Here is a 16,491-nt window from a genome sequence, read left to right as displayed (position 1 = left end):
GCCTTTGGCTTAAATAACTGGCCTAGCTGGTTGACTGAGTCTTATGCTACGTAGTTTCGTGGTAGCTCTTCCAACTTAATTTAATTTGTAATGCGCTTTTATGGCTGCTTATCATGTAAATTAATCATTACTGATTTCGTTATTTTGCGCATTTTCCCCCTCTACTTGCAGATCATACTATCAGCGAACATGAAAGCAAATCTGTGGTGCTCCCCTGTCCCGTCAATGAGCAGAAATGTGGAAAATTGCATTCATTAAATTGGTTTAAGGGCGATGATCGCATCGCTGCGATGCTGCTTGGGGATAGCAATGTGACCAGTGTGAATAAGGAATTTGAGAATAGGTGAGTATCAAGAAAGATAATGTATACAAAGCATTCAATTTGTGCCAACTACTTATTCCGTATATATTGAAGAATGTTGCAAAAGAACCTTCAGTAATGTAGTAGATTGAGAGAAAATGCGGCGAAAAACAAAGTAACAATCATAAGTATTTTTCTACACTGATAAATATTAATCATAGGAAAGATTTTAAACCTTTTCAGCACTTTATTCAACTTTTTTGGTCAACAGAGTTTGGTCAGCTTTATAAAATATCCGTTAAAAAAATATATATCACAGAAAGTAATCAACACACATTCGAGTGATAGATTAAATGAATAGTTGAATAATCATTTAATTAATTACGTTCAGCAAAATCAAGTTATTGGCTAATCTTGTTTTATGGACTCAGATTAACTTTTATGCGAATGAATGTCTAATTATTCGACATCGATTTCAACTTACATTTTACTTAAATTCCGTTTTGTTTTCTGAAGTGTGTATTGGCTTGAAAACTAAATTTCTAAGCCAAAGTTAAAATAGGCAATTTTTTTCAATATGTAAGTATATACATAACAAGGGTACGGGTCTAAAGTCATCCTTAAAACTGAGATATAGGCTTAAACAATTTTTAAACTAATAATAGAAACATCAAAATTTAAATTTGAACGTATATTTTTGAACGATTAATAATTTCTTCCTTGCAGAGTTACTGTTGAGCAAAATCCATACAGATTAGTTATTAAGGACTTGAAAATATCTGATGAGGATATCTATCTATGTGATACAACATTTTTTATACCAGAAGAAACGTGTGATAACTTCAATGGCTATCGTGTCGAATTGAGAGTCTTAGGTAAGTTATCCCAATACAATCCTTATCCTTTTTCTATCTCTTCATGCAACCCCAATTGATTATTCAGCTCTGCATGCGCTACAAAATTGCAACAGAAATTTTTGCGCTCTATCCATTTACTCTATTTGCATTCATAACCTTTCATTTGCGCTTACTTTGTAAATATTTCGTATATTTTCATACACATGTAAATATAACTCTATTTAATTTGTGTTCTTATTGTATGTGTAAAAAGGCTTTTGTGTTTCGTTTGCTTTGAGGAGAACATAAAACTAACCAATTAAACTAATGCCATAAAAGGAAGATTATGCATGGACATCGTATGCGCTGCTAACTAACCCCTGCGTATAAGTGAAATGTTGGAATACTCGTATTGCATGTATTGAGGGAATGTTGAGATGCTTCTGTGTTTGTCTGCAATGCTTTACACAAATTCAATTATGAGGCAAAGCGTTTGAATAGCATATTTAAGTATGAGTTTCTGTAATGGTCAATGGAATTTGCTAGCAACTGACACTGAGACTGAGTATATGAAAAATTGTAAAGAAAAAACTCATAACTTTATTTAACATTTGGAGTGGACAGAATGATTAAAAATCTACTTAAAGTTAGTGAATTACGTATATTTTTAAAGGGGCGTGAAGGGGTTAACACATGTGAATTGATGGCCCCAGCTTCCTCCTTTTCAAACTGCAAGCGTTCATGCGTTCATTCAGTCAAACAAAATGACGAATACCGCGATGCCAATGGCATTCATAAAACTATATTTTTAAATGGAAATCTATCAAAATATCAAGCGACTAACGGTTTTAACAGATCCCAACAGCCAGCAGTCGTTATTTAAGCAAATTCCGTTACCATATACATCACGCCAATCAGGCAATTCAATTTAGAATGAAACGAACTCAACGCTTTGACCATCACCATCAAGTTCTTAACATTTAACCCGAACTAATTGCATTCATTTTATTTTTCATTGCAAATAAAGTGTATGCCTTTTGCCTGCCGTTACACCCATGTTTGTATTTGTATATAAAATCCAAAAGCAATAGCTACATACATATATGTATATTTAGTGTGCCATATACTATAAAAATGTAAACCTATTTGAAAGTGCAACCCAAAAACTTACTCTATTTTCCATAACATTTGAACGTGTCAAAACTCATGCAAATATTTTCTCTTAACTGATTGTACTTTTCAAAAAAACCAAACGAAAAAAAATTTCCTACAATATCAAAAACAAAATCGCATACAAACGCTCGTCAACATCGACATGGAAATTTTATAAATACCATACATATACATGCATTGCCATAAAAAATATTAAAAATCTACTCAAAACAAATTCGCTCTAACAAAACAAAAATCGATACTGAAAACAAAAACCAAACACCACGCCACGCTCTGTACTCACTCACCCAAAAAACTCTAATAAAAAATAAACCAATCTATTGTTTTTTTTTTATATATACATATATACACCGAAATGTTTGAACTGTGTACCCCCACACGAACCGCAAAAAAAAACTAAAAATTAAAAATGGAAAATAACCCGAAAAACAATTTAAACTCCAACGAAATGCTTTAAATAAACTTCATTTATTTAAAATTGCCCTTAAAAACCCAATCAACCAACAATACGTTTGAAAAACTTCGCATAAAAACGTAGAAAACATTGGTAAATTTAACTTAAATATATTAATCAAAATTATTTATTTATATTTTGTTTAATTTTGAAAATAAGAAGCAAGCGAAATGAACATATTGACGAAAATATGAACTTAGTTGTGCATACTTAGTTTTTTGATTTCTGTGAAAGCATTTTTGATATTTCCAAGAATGTGGTGACGGGGTTTATTTTCAAGTTATAGAGATTTTTCGTTTCACTTTTTATTATTTTTTCAAAACCAGAGAGAGTTCGGAGCTGGTAATACTTCTCATACCCCATACTACAAAGCATCGTGCTTGAACATCCTGAGACGGAAATAAGAAATAAGTAACTAACTATTTTTTGAAGCTCAGCTGAGAAGTGTTACAAGGTCTTTATAATTACACCCATAATAAATATTTTCGTCATATTTTACAAAATGCTTTTGTTTTTTTTTTAGTTTTCAATTACAATTTGGTCATTGTTTGAATATTCATTGAATATCATATTTCATATATTTAAGTTATAATTGCTGGACTAATTAAGCCTTTGTTTGAAAATAACTTACTAAAATGCTTTATTTCAATAGTTTAGCTTTCGTTAAAAATTCAGAATCATTTTCAACAAAAATGCTGCTCTGGTATTTAGTTTCGATTTTCATTTATTTTCAACATTTATTCCTTTAATTAAAACCTTTTTATTAAATGCAAACAATACAAATAATTATATATATATATACATATTATTTATTAAAACACAAATTCAACATTTTTACCTCCCGAAAAAATTAAAATACAAAAAAAAAAAAAATTAATACACAATCGACATTTGAAAATTGCGCACACGCACCTACACAAAACACATATACCACACACATACACCAACACATCAACTGCAACAACAACAACAACAACGACAACAACGGCCGCAATGGCGTTGCAAAAATAAAACCGGAAACCGACAACCTCAAACCGAACGTACAGTGCCACCCACGGAGGTTGTGATTTTGGACGAGAAAGGCGACCGCATCGAAAATGGCAGTGTCGTGGGACCCATGCAGGAGCGTCAGACGCTCAAGGCGACGTGCATAGTGCGGAACACGCGCCCGCAGCCGGATGTGGGTTGGTGGCGCGGCAGCAAACGGCTAGCAACATGTAAGTATCTCAAATCTAAGGCCATAACCATCCTGCCCAGTCCGCAACCAACTAGCTGGCTGGTTGGCTAGCTCGCTAAGGTAGCAGGACATAAAAGTTTTTGGCAGCTTTAGAAAGCCGCGTTACAGTCATAAAAGCAGCTGAAGCGCGTTTATTGATTCCGGGCCAACTTAAGTAGCCAATTTGATGCATAAGCCAAGGCGCGCCTGCTCAGTAGGTTTTACGATGCGCCACAAAGTTTATGCAGTGACTGGCCTATAAAGCCGCTCGGGGGCGTGTAAAGGATTTATGTGTATACATACTCCTATGTATGCCTCTAAATGGGGACTGGGCCGAAATCGGCGGCTCGTGTATTTATCAGTTTGCATATAAAATTACACAGTAGTCGCCAACTGAGCACGGGGACTATAAAATTTTATGCCTTTTTATTGTAAATCATAAAAATAAAATTAGAGGCATTTTCATTAAAATTTTAAGTGCCTTAGGTGGCCTTCTAAACAGTTACAGCTACAGTTTCAGTTCAGCCTTTAGCTGCTTAAAGTAAATTAATTGATTTCTATTTACAAGAAAAAAGGAGAATAATAATCATAATAATAATTAAAAAAAAAATGAAATCATACCCATTTATTACCATTCGGGTTGGCCTTGAAAAGCACTTAACAAGATTTTCACATCAGCCCTTTTTTGTAATTAATTTGCCATCAAAAATAATGAGAATGAGGCCACATTCGGTTTGGTGGCTTTTTTAAATCATGGCCTTTGGCTTCTTAGCCACCTTGGGATTAGAAAATGATAACAGGTGTACAGAACTCAGAAAAGGCCGTTCTCCTTTCCTAAAACGATTCTATAATGATTTATAACACACCTAACCAAAACTGCAAAATACTTCTAGCAATAGGTTGATATTAGAGTCAATTACAATCAACCATTAATTCATATTAAATACCTTTTTTACATTTCGGACCAATCACTCTTATGGCAAACCAGGCAATGCTCTAATGCTTAGGGTTTAGAGGCTCCAAATTCAAATAATTTATCGAACTAAGAAGAACGCACGTTTTAAATTGTCGGTATTGTAGTCGGTATGAGAAAACCCAATTCATAAATTTCACAGTTATTTTTTAAATAGCACAAGTTCTTCCCAACTGGGCCATAATTATCAAAGGGTTATTTATGAAAGCAATTGTGTTAACAACAAACTTGATTATGCATTATGATTATTGCAGACAAATATTCTGAATGACTAACCGAAGATATTGAATGATAAAGTGAGCTGGGTTTTAATATCCATAGAAAAAGACATTTATAATACTATAACTTATATGAATTGTGATATGAAACTAAGAGTAACATTTACGTTTAAAGTTTTTGTTGTTTTTAAATATTATTTAGATATGTTGCCTAATAATATTTATTGCATTTTTTTTCCCCACGGCATATTTAGATTCACCTACACACGATCAAAAAGATGGTCTTTATACGTCCACACTTGAACTGGAATGGCAATTATCGCGTGAGGACTTGGCGCAAGATATCGAATGTCGTGTGGAATCGGCAGCAATTAAAAATGAAATTGTTGCCAAATTTAGCGTTGATTTACAAGGTGAGTCATTTACCTAAAAATAAACACGGCTGAACAAATATGACTCAACTGTCTGTCGTTAAATACGAATGACTCATCACAAACCTCTAGGTGGGCTTTGTTTTATTACCAATATGCTCGTACACATGTAGATTTTATGATTTTGTTTTGCAATTTATTTAAATGTTTCGCAAGCTTCAAAAATCTATAAAATTAATTTAATCTTGTGTAACGGTTTGGTATTATAATTTAAAATGAAAAACACGAATCAACTTAAAAGTTGTAGCTTTGGTCACACTACGGGTAAAAACTTGCCTTGCTCTTTAATGACTGGTTACAAAAACCCTACTAACGACTAACTAGGGATGTACATATTCTAGAAATCGAGAACTGCCGAAGCATTGCATGAAAACATAAATGCATTGATGGTTTCAAAAAATTAAATAATTGCTTAACCTCAAGTGCACTTAAAAAATAAATGAATGCATATATGCTTGTAACATCTTTAGGATAGTTTGATTTCATGCTGAAAAAGACGCCTAAAAGCTCGATAGTTTTAGAAGTTAGATATAAAGAAAGAAGAAAGAAATGTAGTGCCCCAACTACAATAAAAAACGCTTAGCTAAAAGTCAAACTCAAAAATATTATATTTTGCGAATGTAAGAAAATTTGGAAAATCAATCATCAATATCAGATACATCTATAATCTTAACTATATATAATAACGGCTGCGGTGGTATTTAAACAGAATATTGGAATCATGCATAATTTCCTAAAAACAATTACAAAGCAGTTCCCCAGTTACAAGGTAGCCTTGTCGTCCGGTGAACTTTCTCGACGACAACCAAAACCAAAACCGCAGCGTTATCTTCCCCTGGAGCTACCATTCCAGCTATGAAATGAGCCGATTTATGTGGATTTATATTTTCTTTTCTCAATTTATTAACATTTAAATTAAAATTTTAGAAAGTTAAGATATCTGAATACTTATTATTGACTTTACCTGACTGGGTTATGCTTTTTATTTAAATTAAAGATCTTTTGGGTAAATTACCTTTAAAAAGCGTAGAGCTTTACAGCTTAAGCCTGTGATTAATTGTATATCGTATTCTCAAAACTTTTCCAAATTGGGAATTGCTTAAATCAACATAAATTACAAATGACAAGCACTTGGACATATTTCGGGTTCATTAACCCGACAAGTGTCAACCCTTCTAACATCAAAACAACTAACAATAAAAAGGGCCGGAGGACACAGGCCCTCCTCAGGAGGCATTGACTTTGAAAGTCATGCAAATTAATTTTTATAATTAAAAGTCTGACGCCCAAGTGTAAGCAGCAATTTTTTTCCTATTATTTTTTTTTATTATTATTTTGCGATTGACGAATGAATTGCCATTTTATTTTGCTACACACAAAAAATTAATGAAAGTCATTAAATGAAACATAAAACTGAGCAACAAAAGCGCTTGCGTACATTTTTTGTTCCTTCCTTTTTTTTTTTTTTTGTTTACAAAGTGAATGAATTGATTGATGGGCGGCAGGCAGGTGGGGGCGAACATTTTCTATGCAAATGACTCGCCATGAAGTGCTGCATAGACATAGGCGCGCTGCCATGTCCCAGGCAATGGCAGACACATGCAAATTGCCATTATTAATGTTTTATATTAAAAAGAAAAAGACGCAGACGACAGGCTACAGACTACAGAAGCAGGCAACTAGGCAGACAAAAGCCAATTACATGCCTGCAGACATTTTAAGAAATTTTCCCCAACTTCTTGTACTCTACTCTTTTTTCCAATCGTCTTATTTTGTTGCAGTGAGGCCGACGAGCATAACCATCAACGGTGTGGAACATCATACGGTGCAGGGCAGCAAAGTGGTGCTAACATGTGACGTAAGTAGTGAGCGAGCAGGACATAGTTTAAGTTTTCAGCACACAGACTTCAGTCCTTCAAGTCCTTCGTTGTTGGCCATCGATGTAATTGACAATAATTAACTGCCAATTATTTTGCAATTTTTCGTCATTGCCGTTCATCGACATGTGTCCCAAAGTCGACTTCCTGGCTTTACATTGTCTTTGGCCGTCGCCTTCTCATAGCCATTGCATTTTAATGTGAGCACCAGTAGTTGAATTGAATGCAGTTTAGTCGCACTTTAACACACACGCACACCCATGCATAAATACAAACACACACGTCTGTGCGTGTCTTGCTCCTGTACGCGCGCTCACAAAATTATGCAAAATTGTCTATTGATTGCGTATTATGTGTAATGGAATTTTATGCAATTGTTTCTTACCCTGCGCCAAGGCACAAAATGTCAAAGGCTGTTCCCGTTACTCTGCTGGTGCTCAGTCAGTATATTGTGCGTGTGCGTTTGTGTGTGTGTGTGTGTGTGTGTGCTAATGGAAATGTAATGGCAATGGCTCATTTAGCTGGCATGGGAAGTTATACCCTTTTAGCCTGCAAGTTAAGTTGAAGTTAAAATTGATGTCGTTTAAAAATACAATTTTCTTGTCCACAGATATACGGTGCACGACCTGCAGTCAATCTGACTTGGTATAATACAACATCGGTCGTAAGTCCGGAGGAAAACGATCTCACCGAGATCAGAACTAAAGCGGTGAGTGTCATTGAATTTCTTATTTTTGAATCACAAAATACTTTCTAATATAAATGTCCTAAGATGAGAGTATTTATTCGATATAGTAAGTGTATCGAAACTACTTCTGCCATTAGTAACAGCTCTTCAAAACCCATTCTTTTGACAATCGTTAGCTTTTAGGAAGACAGGTGAAGTTTTTAAAATTTGTTTTTCAAACTTAAACCAATTTCCTTTGTCAACTTAGATAAGTTTTATAAGAAAAAAAAAAAAACGTTGACATTTGTTAGCTTTTAAGGAGACAGGTTCTGTTTTTAAAATGTATTTTTCAAACATCAATCAATTTCTTTTGTTAATTTAAATACGTTTTTTTATAGAAAAAAACCAATATAATCGAAATCTGGGTCATATATTCAATTTATCATTTTCTTTCTAATTTTCGTCCAATCTTATAGTTTGAAAAGGAGGACGGCACGTATCACACACAGTCTGAACTCATCTTTAATGCCACAAGATTCGAAAATGATCGCGTCTTTCGTTGCGAAGCTCAGAACATTGTACTGCAAATCAATCGGGAGAAACCGTTGGCCTCATCTTTAACCTTGGATGTTCTATGTAAGTGTAAACCTTGAAAGTATTATTCTGTTTCAAATTTTTTTTTAAAATATGTATAAATATGTAGTCGAATATTATTGTTAAGTCATGTCAGAGCACATGTTGGAATGTCCTGAATGACCAAATTTGATTAAGCTGTTGAAATACTTGAATAAATGACAATGAATTTTAATTGATTAGTTAAGGTTTTGAAATTCGAACTTATGCCCACCTACAAACTAAAATTGACTGTTTCTTTATGCTATTCTTAGATCCGCCCGTCGTTAAAGTCAGTCCGCCGGAAATGGTGACAAACACCAGCGAAATTGTGCTGCTCAATTGTGAATATGTGTCGAATCCCGCCTCACTGACGCACGTCGTTTGGTAAGTGTGATAAAAATCAACACTTTTTTGTCTGCCCCGGCTTTTGCTAAAACTTTTTATTGACAAACCTAAAAATGGAAAAAGTGCAGTAGACTGTCGAACGATGCCACAAAATGCGCCCAAAAATGGCACTGAATGCAAAAGTCAAACGCTAAAATGCAAACGAATTTAAATTGCTTTCAAAGCCGCTACTCGGTGCAGTACAAATACAAATACAAATGCAACACACATGTCTGTATATATGTGGGAAAGGGGATAAATTGATAGATGCAGTAACACACGCATTGCCATGTAGCCTGCGGCCAAAACTGACGCGCGCTTTGAGCTTTGTGTAGTGTGTGGATGATTGTATGAGTGGGAGATGGGTGCTTGTTGTGTGAGTGGGTGTGTGTGTATCTGTAGGTGTAGGTGTATGTGTGTGTGTGTGTGTGACTGTCTCGTTTATATGTATGACTTTGGGGCAGGAACAGCCACCGCATTCGCAACAGAACTCAATTTAACTAAAATTTCCACAGTAAACAAAAATCTAATTAAAAACAAATACAAAAGTAAATAGACAACACACGCTGCAGCAGCATACCAGACGCAATATACATTGCCAAAAGCAGCAACAACAATAACAACAACAGCATCAGTATTAACGAATGCTAGCTGTTTGAGAGCAGATTCTGTTTGGATAAGTGTACAGTCGCTATCGTTCTCATCGTCATCACGAAAAGCAGCAATGCCAGCAACAATTGCAGCCAACAACATCCAATAACAGCAACACACATTTATCCTCGAAATCTAAACAAACTCAAATGCAACTCGCAAATGCGTAATACACACGGCGATGCCTCTACACTTCTAAATGAATGTCCTTTATTGTTTGGCTAGGTGTAGCTCTGACTGTCACACTGCGAGAAATTTACAAAAAGAACCAAAATCTTCATATCTCGCTGGATAATAAAATCGACTCATGTATTACTTAACTCAAAAAATGTATTATGCCAACTGCACTAAACTGTTTCTGATCGAGAATACATGTTAGGCTAAAGATGACGATTTTACACGCCCCAAACCTCGTTAGCGTTCTGCAAGTTCGGAATTAAAGCTTATAAATCAATAAATAGTTCCAATAAATAATTAGTTTTAATAAAAAGAAAAATAGCAATAGGCATATCTAGCATTTCTAAGATCAAATGTTTCATTTCTTTTCCCATTTTCATGTTGTCGAAAATCGAAAAAAGAACATAAATTTTCTTGAACCTTTTTCACAAATCACAATTAAGAGCATAGTGTAATACAAAAGACAAATGCTATTTTATATTTTTCTCTACATCAGTTACTTATATTCCATTAATAAATGCATACAAATTATAATACTCATTAAGACTCTTTGAATTTCATTAAAATGCTTTGCTAGAATAAGATTTATAAGAATTTCTACTGAAGTTTTAAAACTTTGATAATCTGTGTTATCTGACTAGCAAATATTTAACTAAGCTTGTATTTTTAATATAGAAACAAAAATTAATAAAAGCAACACATTTCTTACATGCTCAACAGCTTCAAAGTAGATTCGAATTTCGATAACAGTTGATAAACAATTTCAATTTCAATAACAATTTCGCGCAGTGTATCTGCTAGCAACTGCAAGTTCCATTTAAAATTACACAATCACGTGCCTACGTTCGCCCATAATGCGAAATTCGCTGGCATAGAAACGCAGCAAACCAAAGCCAACCGATGAAGGACAGCCAGTCAGACTCTCGCATTCAGGCCAAAAATGCATTTGTTTGGCTGCATTGTTGGGTCACGACGAGGATGCTCATCTCGTCGGACATTTTCGAATGCAAATTCGCGAGCTTATCAGCGACAGATTTGTAAAACAACAAATTTCTTCAGATTGCAGGCGTCATTTTGATAACGCACGTGAGCACGGGGCGTATGAGTGATTTGCCATTTATGAATACGAATGTGTGCGTGTGTGTGTGTGTGTGCGGCCAACTTGATAAGAAGTTCGTTTGGAGCATCAATTGTTAAGTGGCTAACGGGCATGTCAAAAAGTCGAACCTCGAGCGGCAGCAAGAAAAACATAAAATGCCACACCAAGGCAATAAAAATGATAAAAATTATAGCTATGATGATAATAATGCTGATGAAAGCAACGAAGAAGAAAACTCAGAATAATGACAATCAACGGCAGAATCGTCATCATCATCGTAAGCGTCATCATCAGCGTCGAAGACAAAGGCAAAGCAATTGTGAAAATTGAATTTAGCGTCGGCATAGAGGGGGTGGGGTGGTGGGAGGCAGTTGAGGCATCGTCTGCTTTTGATTAATAGTGCACGCACACACACACACACACATAAGTCACAAGGTGCACTGCGCTGCATTGCATACTTTGCGGCGCCAAGCAGTTCAACATACACACATAAATGAGGTTGAACGCGCGTGTGTGTGTGTGTGTATGTGTGTGTGGCATACAAAATGTCAACGGCATACAACATGCGTGCTTAATTACGCAACAACAACCACAACAACAAAAGCAACAGCTCGCGTATATGATGAATGAAGATGGAAAAGCATCTGAGCACACTTTACACACAAATACACACTCACATGCACACGCACAAACACACACACATACACAGAGAGAGAGAGAGAGAGAGAGAAAGACATACTCGGTTTGTCTATCTGTCAAATGTCTGCGTTTTACAAGCTTGCATTTTTAGCGCATTTCGTACATTTTTTTGCTCTATTCTCGTTTGTTTATTTATTTTTTGCTACTTTTTTTGTGTCATGCTTTGCAGCGAACTGAGAAATTAAATGCACACACTTGCACTCAAATGTGACAGATGCGACGAATACAAATGTAACATCTATTGTTGAAATTAAATTTGGCATTTTTCCAAAGAAACTTCCGACAATGGCATTTTCCTCATGCACATATACCATAAAAATCCTCTTAATAGGACATTTCCTCAATGCATCTTGTGATTGTTCTCGTCTGATATATTTTACTTTTTTCTATGGGTCTGTCGAATGCACAATCTACCCCCGAGCTAATTGATCTACAACAAGCACTTCCTATCTATTCACTCAAACAGCTTCCAAAAAGAGTGGAAAGATTCACCATAAAATATTTACATTGAATTAATCTTAATTTGTTACGCTGCAAACAAAAGCTCTTTACCCAAAGGACATGGACGTGGTTTGTCGGCCTGTTTGCCCAGCATTATTGCCCAGACACGAGGGTGAAACTCAACAGCAGGACAGGAGCAGCAACCCTTAAAGAGAACAATTGAATAATAACGCAGACGAAACAAAAACAATAACAGAAAGACCCCACACCTTAGAACAAGAAAGTCCCACACATAACTTATAAATCACCACAAAAGTAATTGTAATTGTTGAATTATTTAAGCGCGAAGAAATCAACCACATACATTTCGACTTCGAAATTTGCCTTTGGCGAAGCCCATGGAGGCAACAGCCAGACAAAAGAAAAAGGCAAATATACAAAAAGTTGACTTTACGCCTTGTTGACGATCCAGACAACAAGGACGAGGGCCCAAATCCAGGAATCGAAACAATTAAAAGCCTCTGTTCTCAGACAAAAAGTCCGTAGTGGGGGCGAAGTACGTGAAGTAGTGGTTAATGCTGTTTGCCTTGGCGCATAAGTAAATTAATGAGTGGTTGGCTCGCCATATGCCATGCATGTTGTATGTGCGTAAATGTGAGTGTGTGTGTGTGTGTGCAAAAACCGTTGCCTACTTGCAGGCACATAAAAATAATTTTAATACTTTTTCCGTTCGCCATTAAGAGCACTTCCGCTGTTCCTGTTGGGCTAGCGGCGCACATTTCCGCACGAGAAACTGTTGAGCAACATGGACGCTGTCGGAGATGAACGGACTATGTATGTGCACATATGTACATATATACACACATATAAAGTTCATATATATAAACGTATACCTACACAGACATCGAATACATACACATTACGGCTTCAGCTACATCGCTTGCTTGCTTTTTTTGGCCTTCTCGGCCGATAATTAAAATTAATTACGTTTGTACCGACATATGGATTTATGCAAGACACGGTTGCGATGCATCCTAAGACAAGGATGATTATGAAGGCAGGGGCTTAGACTGCGCTGCAAAGTATGCAAAGTTTTATTCGAAACAGTCTCAACCGGGTCGCTCTAATTAGCATAGACAAGAAATACTGTGTGATGCCGGGTATTTAGATCTGTTAAATGAACTTTGCTAAAATATTTGATGTAGCGCTGATATTATTTAGGAATGCTTTGGGAAGGTATTGAAACTAAATTACATAATATCACTTCTTATTGCTGTCGGCCTATGTTTCAAGTATGCGAAGTCAGAAAATAATTGTGTTTTGCATTGTATGGTCTTTGTGATACGATATGTTAAAAATTTAAGATTTCAATTTAAAAATCTTTATTTAAATTTTGGTTTGGTCCTTCCTTGAAAAGAAAACCTACAATTAATATTTCTGATAGTAAAATGTGTGTAAAAAAATGTAGAAAAAAATTATTTAAACACCTGAATGCTATCACAAATAGATGTAAATAAAAGAAAAATATTTAAAAATTAGTTGCTATTATTGTTACCATTTTATAATGAAAATTATTTTGTTTTGGAAAATAGCTAAACTTTAAAGTCTAAATTTAACTCTAATGGCATTAGAAAAAAATATTTCTTTAGATAATATGACTTTGTTTATTATATTTTTGTCATTAAAACAAATTTATTTTTCCTCAAGCTTAGACCCAACTTGGTATATAATCAAAGCAATAAAGAAAATAATAATATTGCTTTTCAATAAATTTCTGAGTAATTAAAATTTTTGTGCTTCTCTTTGGCAATAATGTCTTCAGCTCTGACCTATTATATTTAAATTTGAATCAGAATCTGCGGACTCACTGAACGCCATGTCTAACAAATATTTTTAAGGAAAATTATTATAGATTGGTTGCCTGTGAGCTGCTCAGAGTGAAGTTTTCTATGGGTGGCAACATATCCATTAAGCAAATCGTGCTGTCCACTCATTAAATTAACGAGGCAGGTTGAAAATCCGCACACATGGAAGGTTGTGGGGAAAAAACAATGCATTTTCTTTGCTCTTTGGCCAACACAGGCAAGGAAAATGAAATGTGGCAATGCGTTGACTCCTCGCTCGCACATATATCCCCGATCTGGCTGTGTAAATTGCTTTCGAATTTCCTCGCTGGTCTCGCTTGGTCGCCTGCGCCTCGTTTATTGTAAATCAATTAAAATTTATATTGAGCCACGTACCTGTGGCCAGCACCTTCGCACACACACCTCCTTTGTCTGTGTCGCAATGCGTCGGCAATAATTTCGATTTATGCAGCCTACCGTTCCAAAGTATGCAACGCTTTCTCATTTTCATTTTTTTTTTCATTCAACGCAAACAAATTTTTTAACTGCAGCTTTTATTGCCTGACGTGCGTAAAATTTGCCTTTGCCTTTATGCCCACGCCATTGTCTGCAGGTCTGTGGAAAAAATGTGTGTATATATTGGTTCTGAAGATGTATACGAGTGTGCCTGTGTGCTCTTGACTGTTCTATTGTTTTTAATGGCCGATACGGAACACTGCAGCTTGTGTTCTGTGCAGTACTTTAAGAGCTTATTGCGCTGTTTTAAGCTATTGCGAAGGCTTGGTTAATGGATTTTGAAGGCAAGCCATACTGAGCTCATCTAACAGGCCAACTTCAAGGTACAAATAATACCACATCTCTCATTACTTTAAAAGGATACACCCAATACAATTTAAAGTAAAGTGGTAAATTTATTACGACTTGTACAAAAAATGTACCTATGATAAAATATTGATATGTTAGTTATTCAATGAAAACCAAAATTGTTCACGTATTTTATAAATTATGATATTTTTTTCAAATCGTTTGATGCCAATCAGGACTATATAATTCCCAAAAGAAAATAAAATAAAATAAAATAAAATAAGAAAATAAAAATGTCGCAAACGTAGTTAATGAATAATGTTATTTTTGAAATCGTTAGATTCTAATCAGGACTTAATATATGGAAATATTTTTTTTTTTTTTTTTTGGCATTTTATGGAGAGCAGAATAATGAGCTTTAAAAGCATACTAAGTCGCATATTCCCACTAGTAAAACGTTCAGACTGTGAAAACTGTTTGCCAGCGCTTCAAAATAATAGATTTGCAGCCCTTTCGGAAGAAGCTGATTCCATTATGGAAATGGAAGAGCCAGATTCCGAAGATCCATCGAGCCAGCAAAATGAAGCCAGCCGTTTCCAGCAGGGAAGTAGTATTCCTAAGCCTCCTGCTATATGTGTGCCACAAGTCAACAAATTGGATAAGCTGGAGGTGGCGCTCAATTCTGCTGTCTCCCTTAACGATTACGACATACGCACATCGAAATCTGGGATCTCGCGTATTTATACGAAGAATTCGAATGCGTTTCGTGCAATAATCAAATTATTGTCCAATCAAAATTGTCAATTCTGGCACCACCAGTTGAAGGAGAACAAACCCTGCAGATTGGTGCTCAGAGATATTCATCCCAATGTACCCAGGCAATTAATAGAGCGCACCTTTACCGACAAGGGCTTTACAGTTTTGAATATATATTGCCCCAGAAAACCGGACTGGCGTAACATTCAAATTAATGAGGAGGATGGTGAGGACATAAATAATGTTAAAACAAGACAAAATATGTTTTACGTTAACCTCCAGAACGCACCCAACGTTGCTGAGGCACTAAAAATAACTCAAATTGGTAGACACAGGGTTACAATATCAAAGGCCAAACAGAGTAAAGAGCTGGTACAATGCTTCAGATGCCAAGATTTCGGGCACACGAGGAACTATTGCCTTAAAAAGCCGGTTTGCGGTAAATGCTCGGGGGACCATGATACTGGCTCAAAATCATGTAACCTGAATGATAATGGGGAATTTATATGCGCTAATTGCGGCGAAGACCACATGTCGAGCTTCAGAGGCTGCAAGGTAAGAATTGATCTAGCCAAAAAACTTAAGCCAGCTGTGAGGTTGCCGAAAGATGGACTAGTTATCGGTAGCAATAGGAGTTACCCAAATAACCAAGGCACTAAAGTACAGTTTATCTCAAACTCTACTGTTAAGAGTGGCTTCTCTTATGCTGATGCAGCTAGGCCAATTGGAGAAAAACGTACCAGCGCGCCAACAAACCAAAACTCGCCCCGATCACACAGTTCCGCCGAAGATTGGCATCTAAACAACAAATTTAGTATGCTGGAAAAGGCGATTTTAGATCTAAACGCAAGAATGGATCAAATGTATAAGCTCAT

General features: G+C 35.7%; 1 protein-coding gene across 9 annotated transcripts in view; it reads left to right on the top strand.

Moving 5' to 3' along the window:
* LOC115632156 (hemicentin-1) overlaps window positions 1-16,491 on the top strand; it is a 123,421-nt gene that overhangs the window by 67,903 nt on the left and 39,027 nt on the right. For all 9 annotated transcript variants that reach the window (XM_030529183.1, XM_030529182.1, XM_030529184.1 and 6 more), the window contains exons 3-10: window positions 172-343; window positions 1,028-1,176; window positions 3,811-3,981; window positions 5,426-5,584; window positions 7,384-7,460; window positions 8,090-8,188; window positions 8,623-8,782; window positions 9,034-9,145. In XM_030529183.1, the coding sequence (XP_030385043.1) occupies window positions 172-343; window positions 1,028-1,176; window positions 3,811-3,981; window positions 5,426-5,584; window positions 7,384-7,460; window positions 8,090-8,188; window positions 8,623-8,782; window positions 9,034-9,145 (1,099 nt within the window). The remainder of the gene's footprint in view (window positions 1-171; window positions 344-1,027; window positions 1,177-3,810; window positions 3,982-5,425; window positions 5,585-7,383; window positions 7,461-8,089; window positions 8,189-8,622; window positions 8,783-9,033; window positions 9,146-16,491) is intronic.

Source organism: Scaptodrosophila lebanonensis, unplaced genomic scaffold (genome assembly GCF_003285725.1).
Source record: "Scaptodrosophila lebanonensis strain 11010-0011.00,11010-0021.00 unplaced genomic scaffold, SlebRS2 tig00001415-arrow-pilon, whole genome shotgun sequence".
NCBI classification, from domain to species: domain Eukaryota; kingdom Metazoa; phylum Arthropoda; class Insecta; order Diptera; family Drosophilidae; genus Scaptodrosophila; species Scaptodrosophila lebanonensis.
This window is presented reverse-complemented; position numbering and strand designations above follow the sequence as displayed.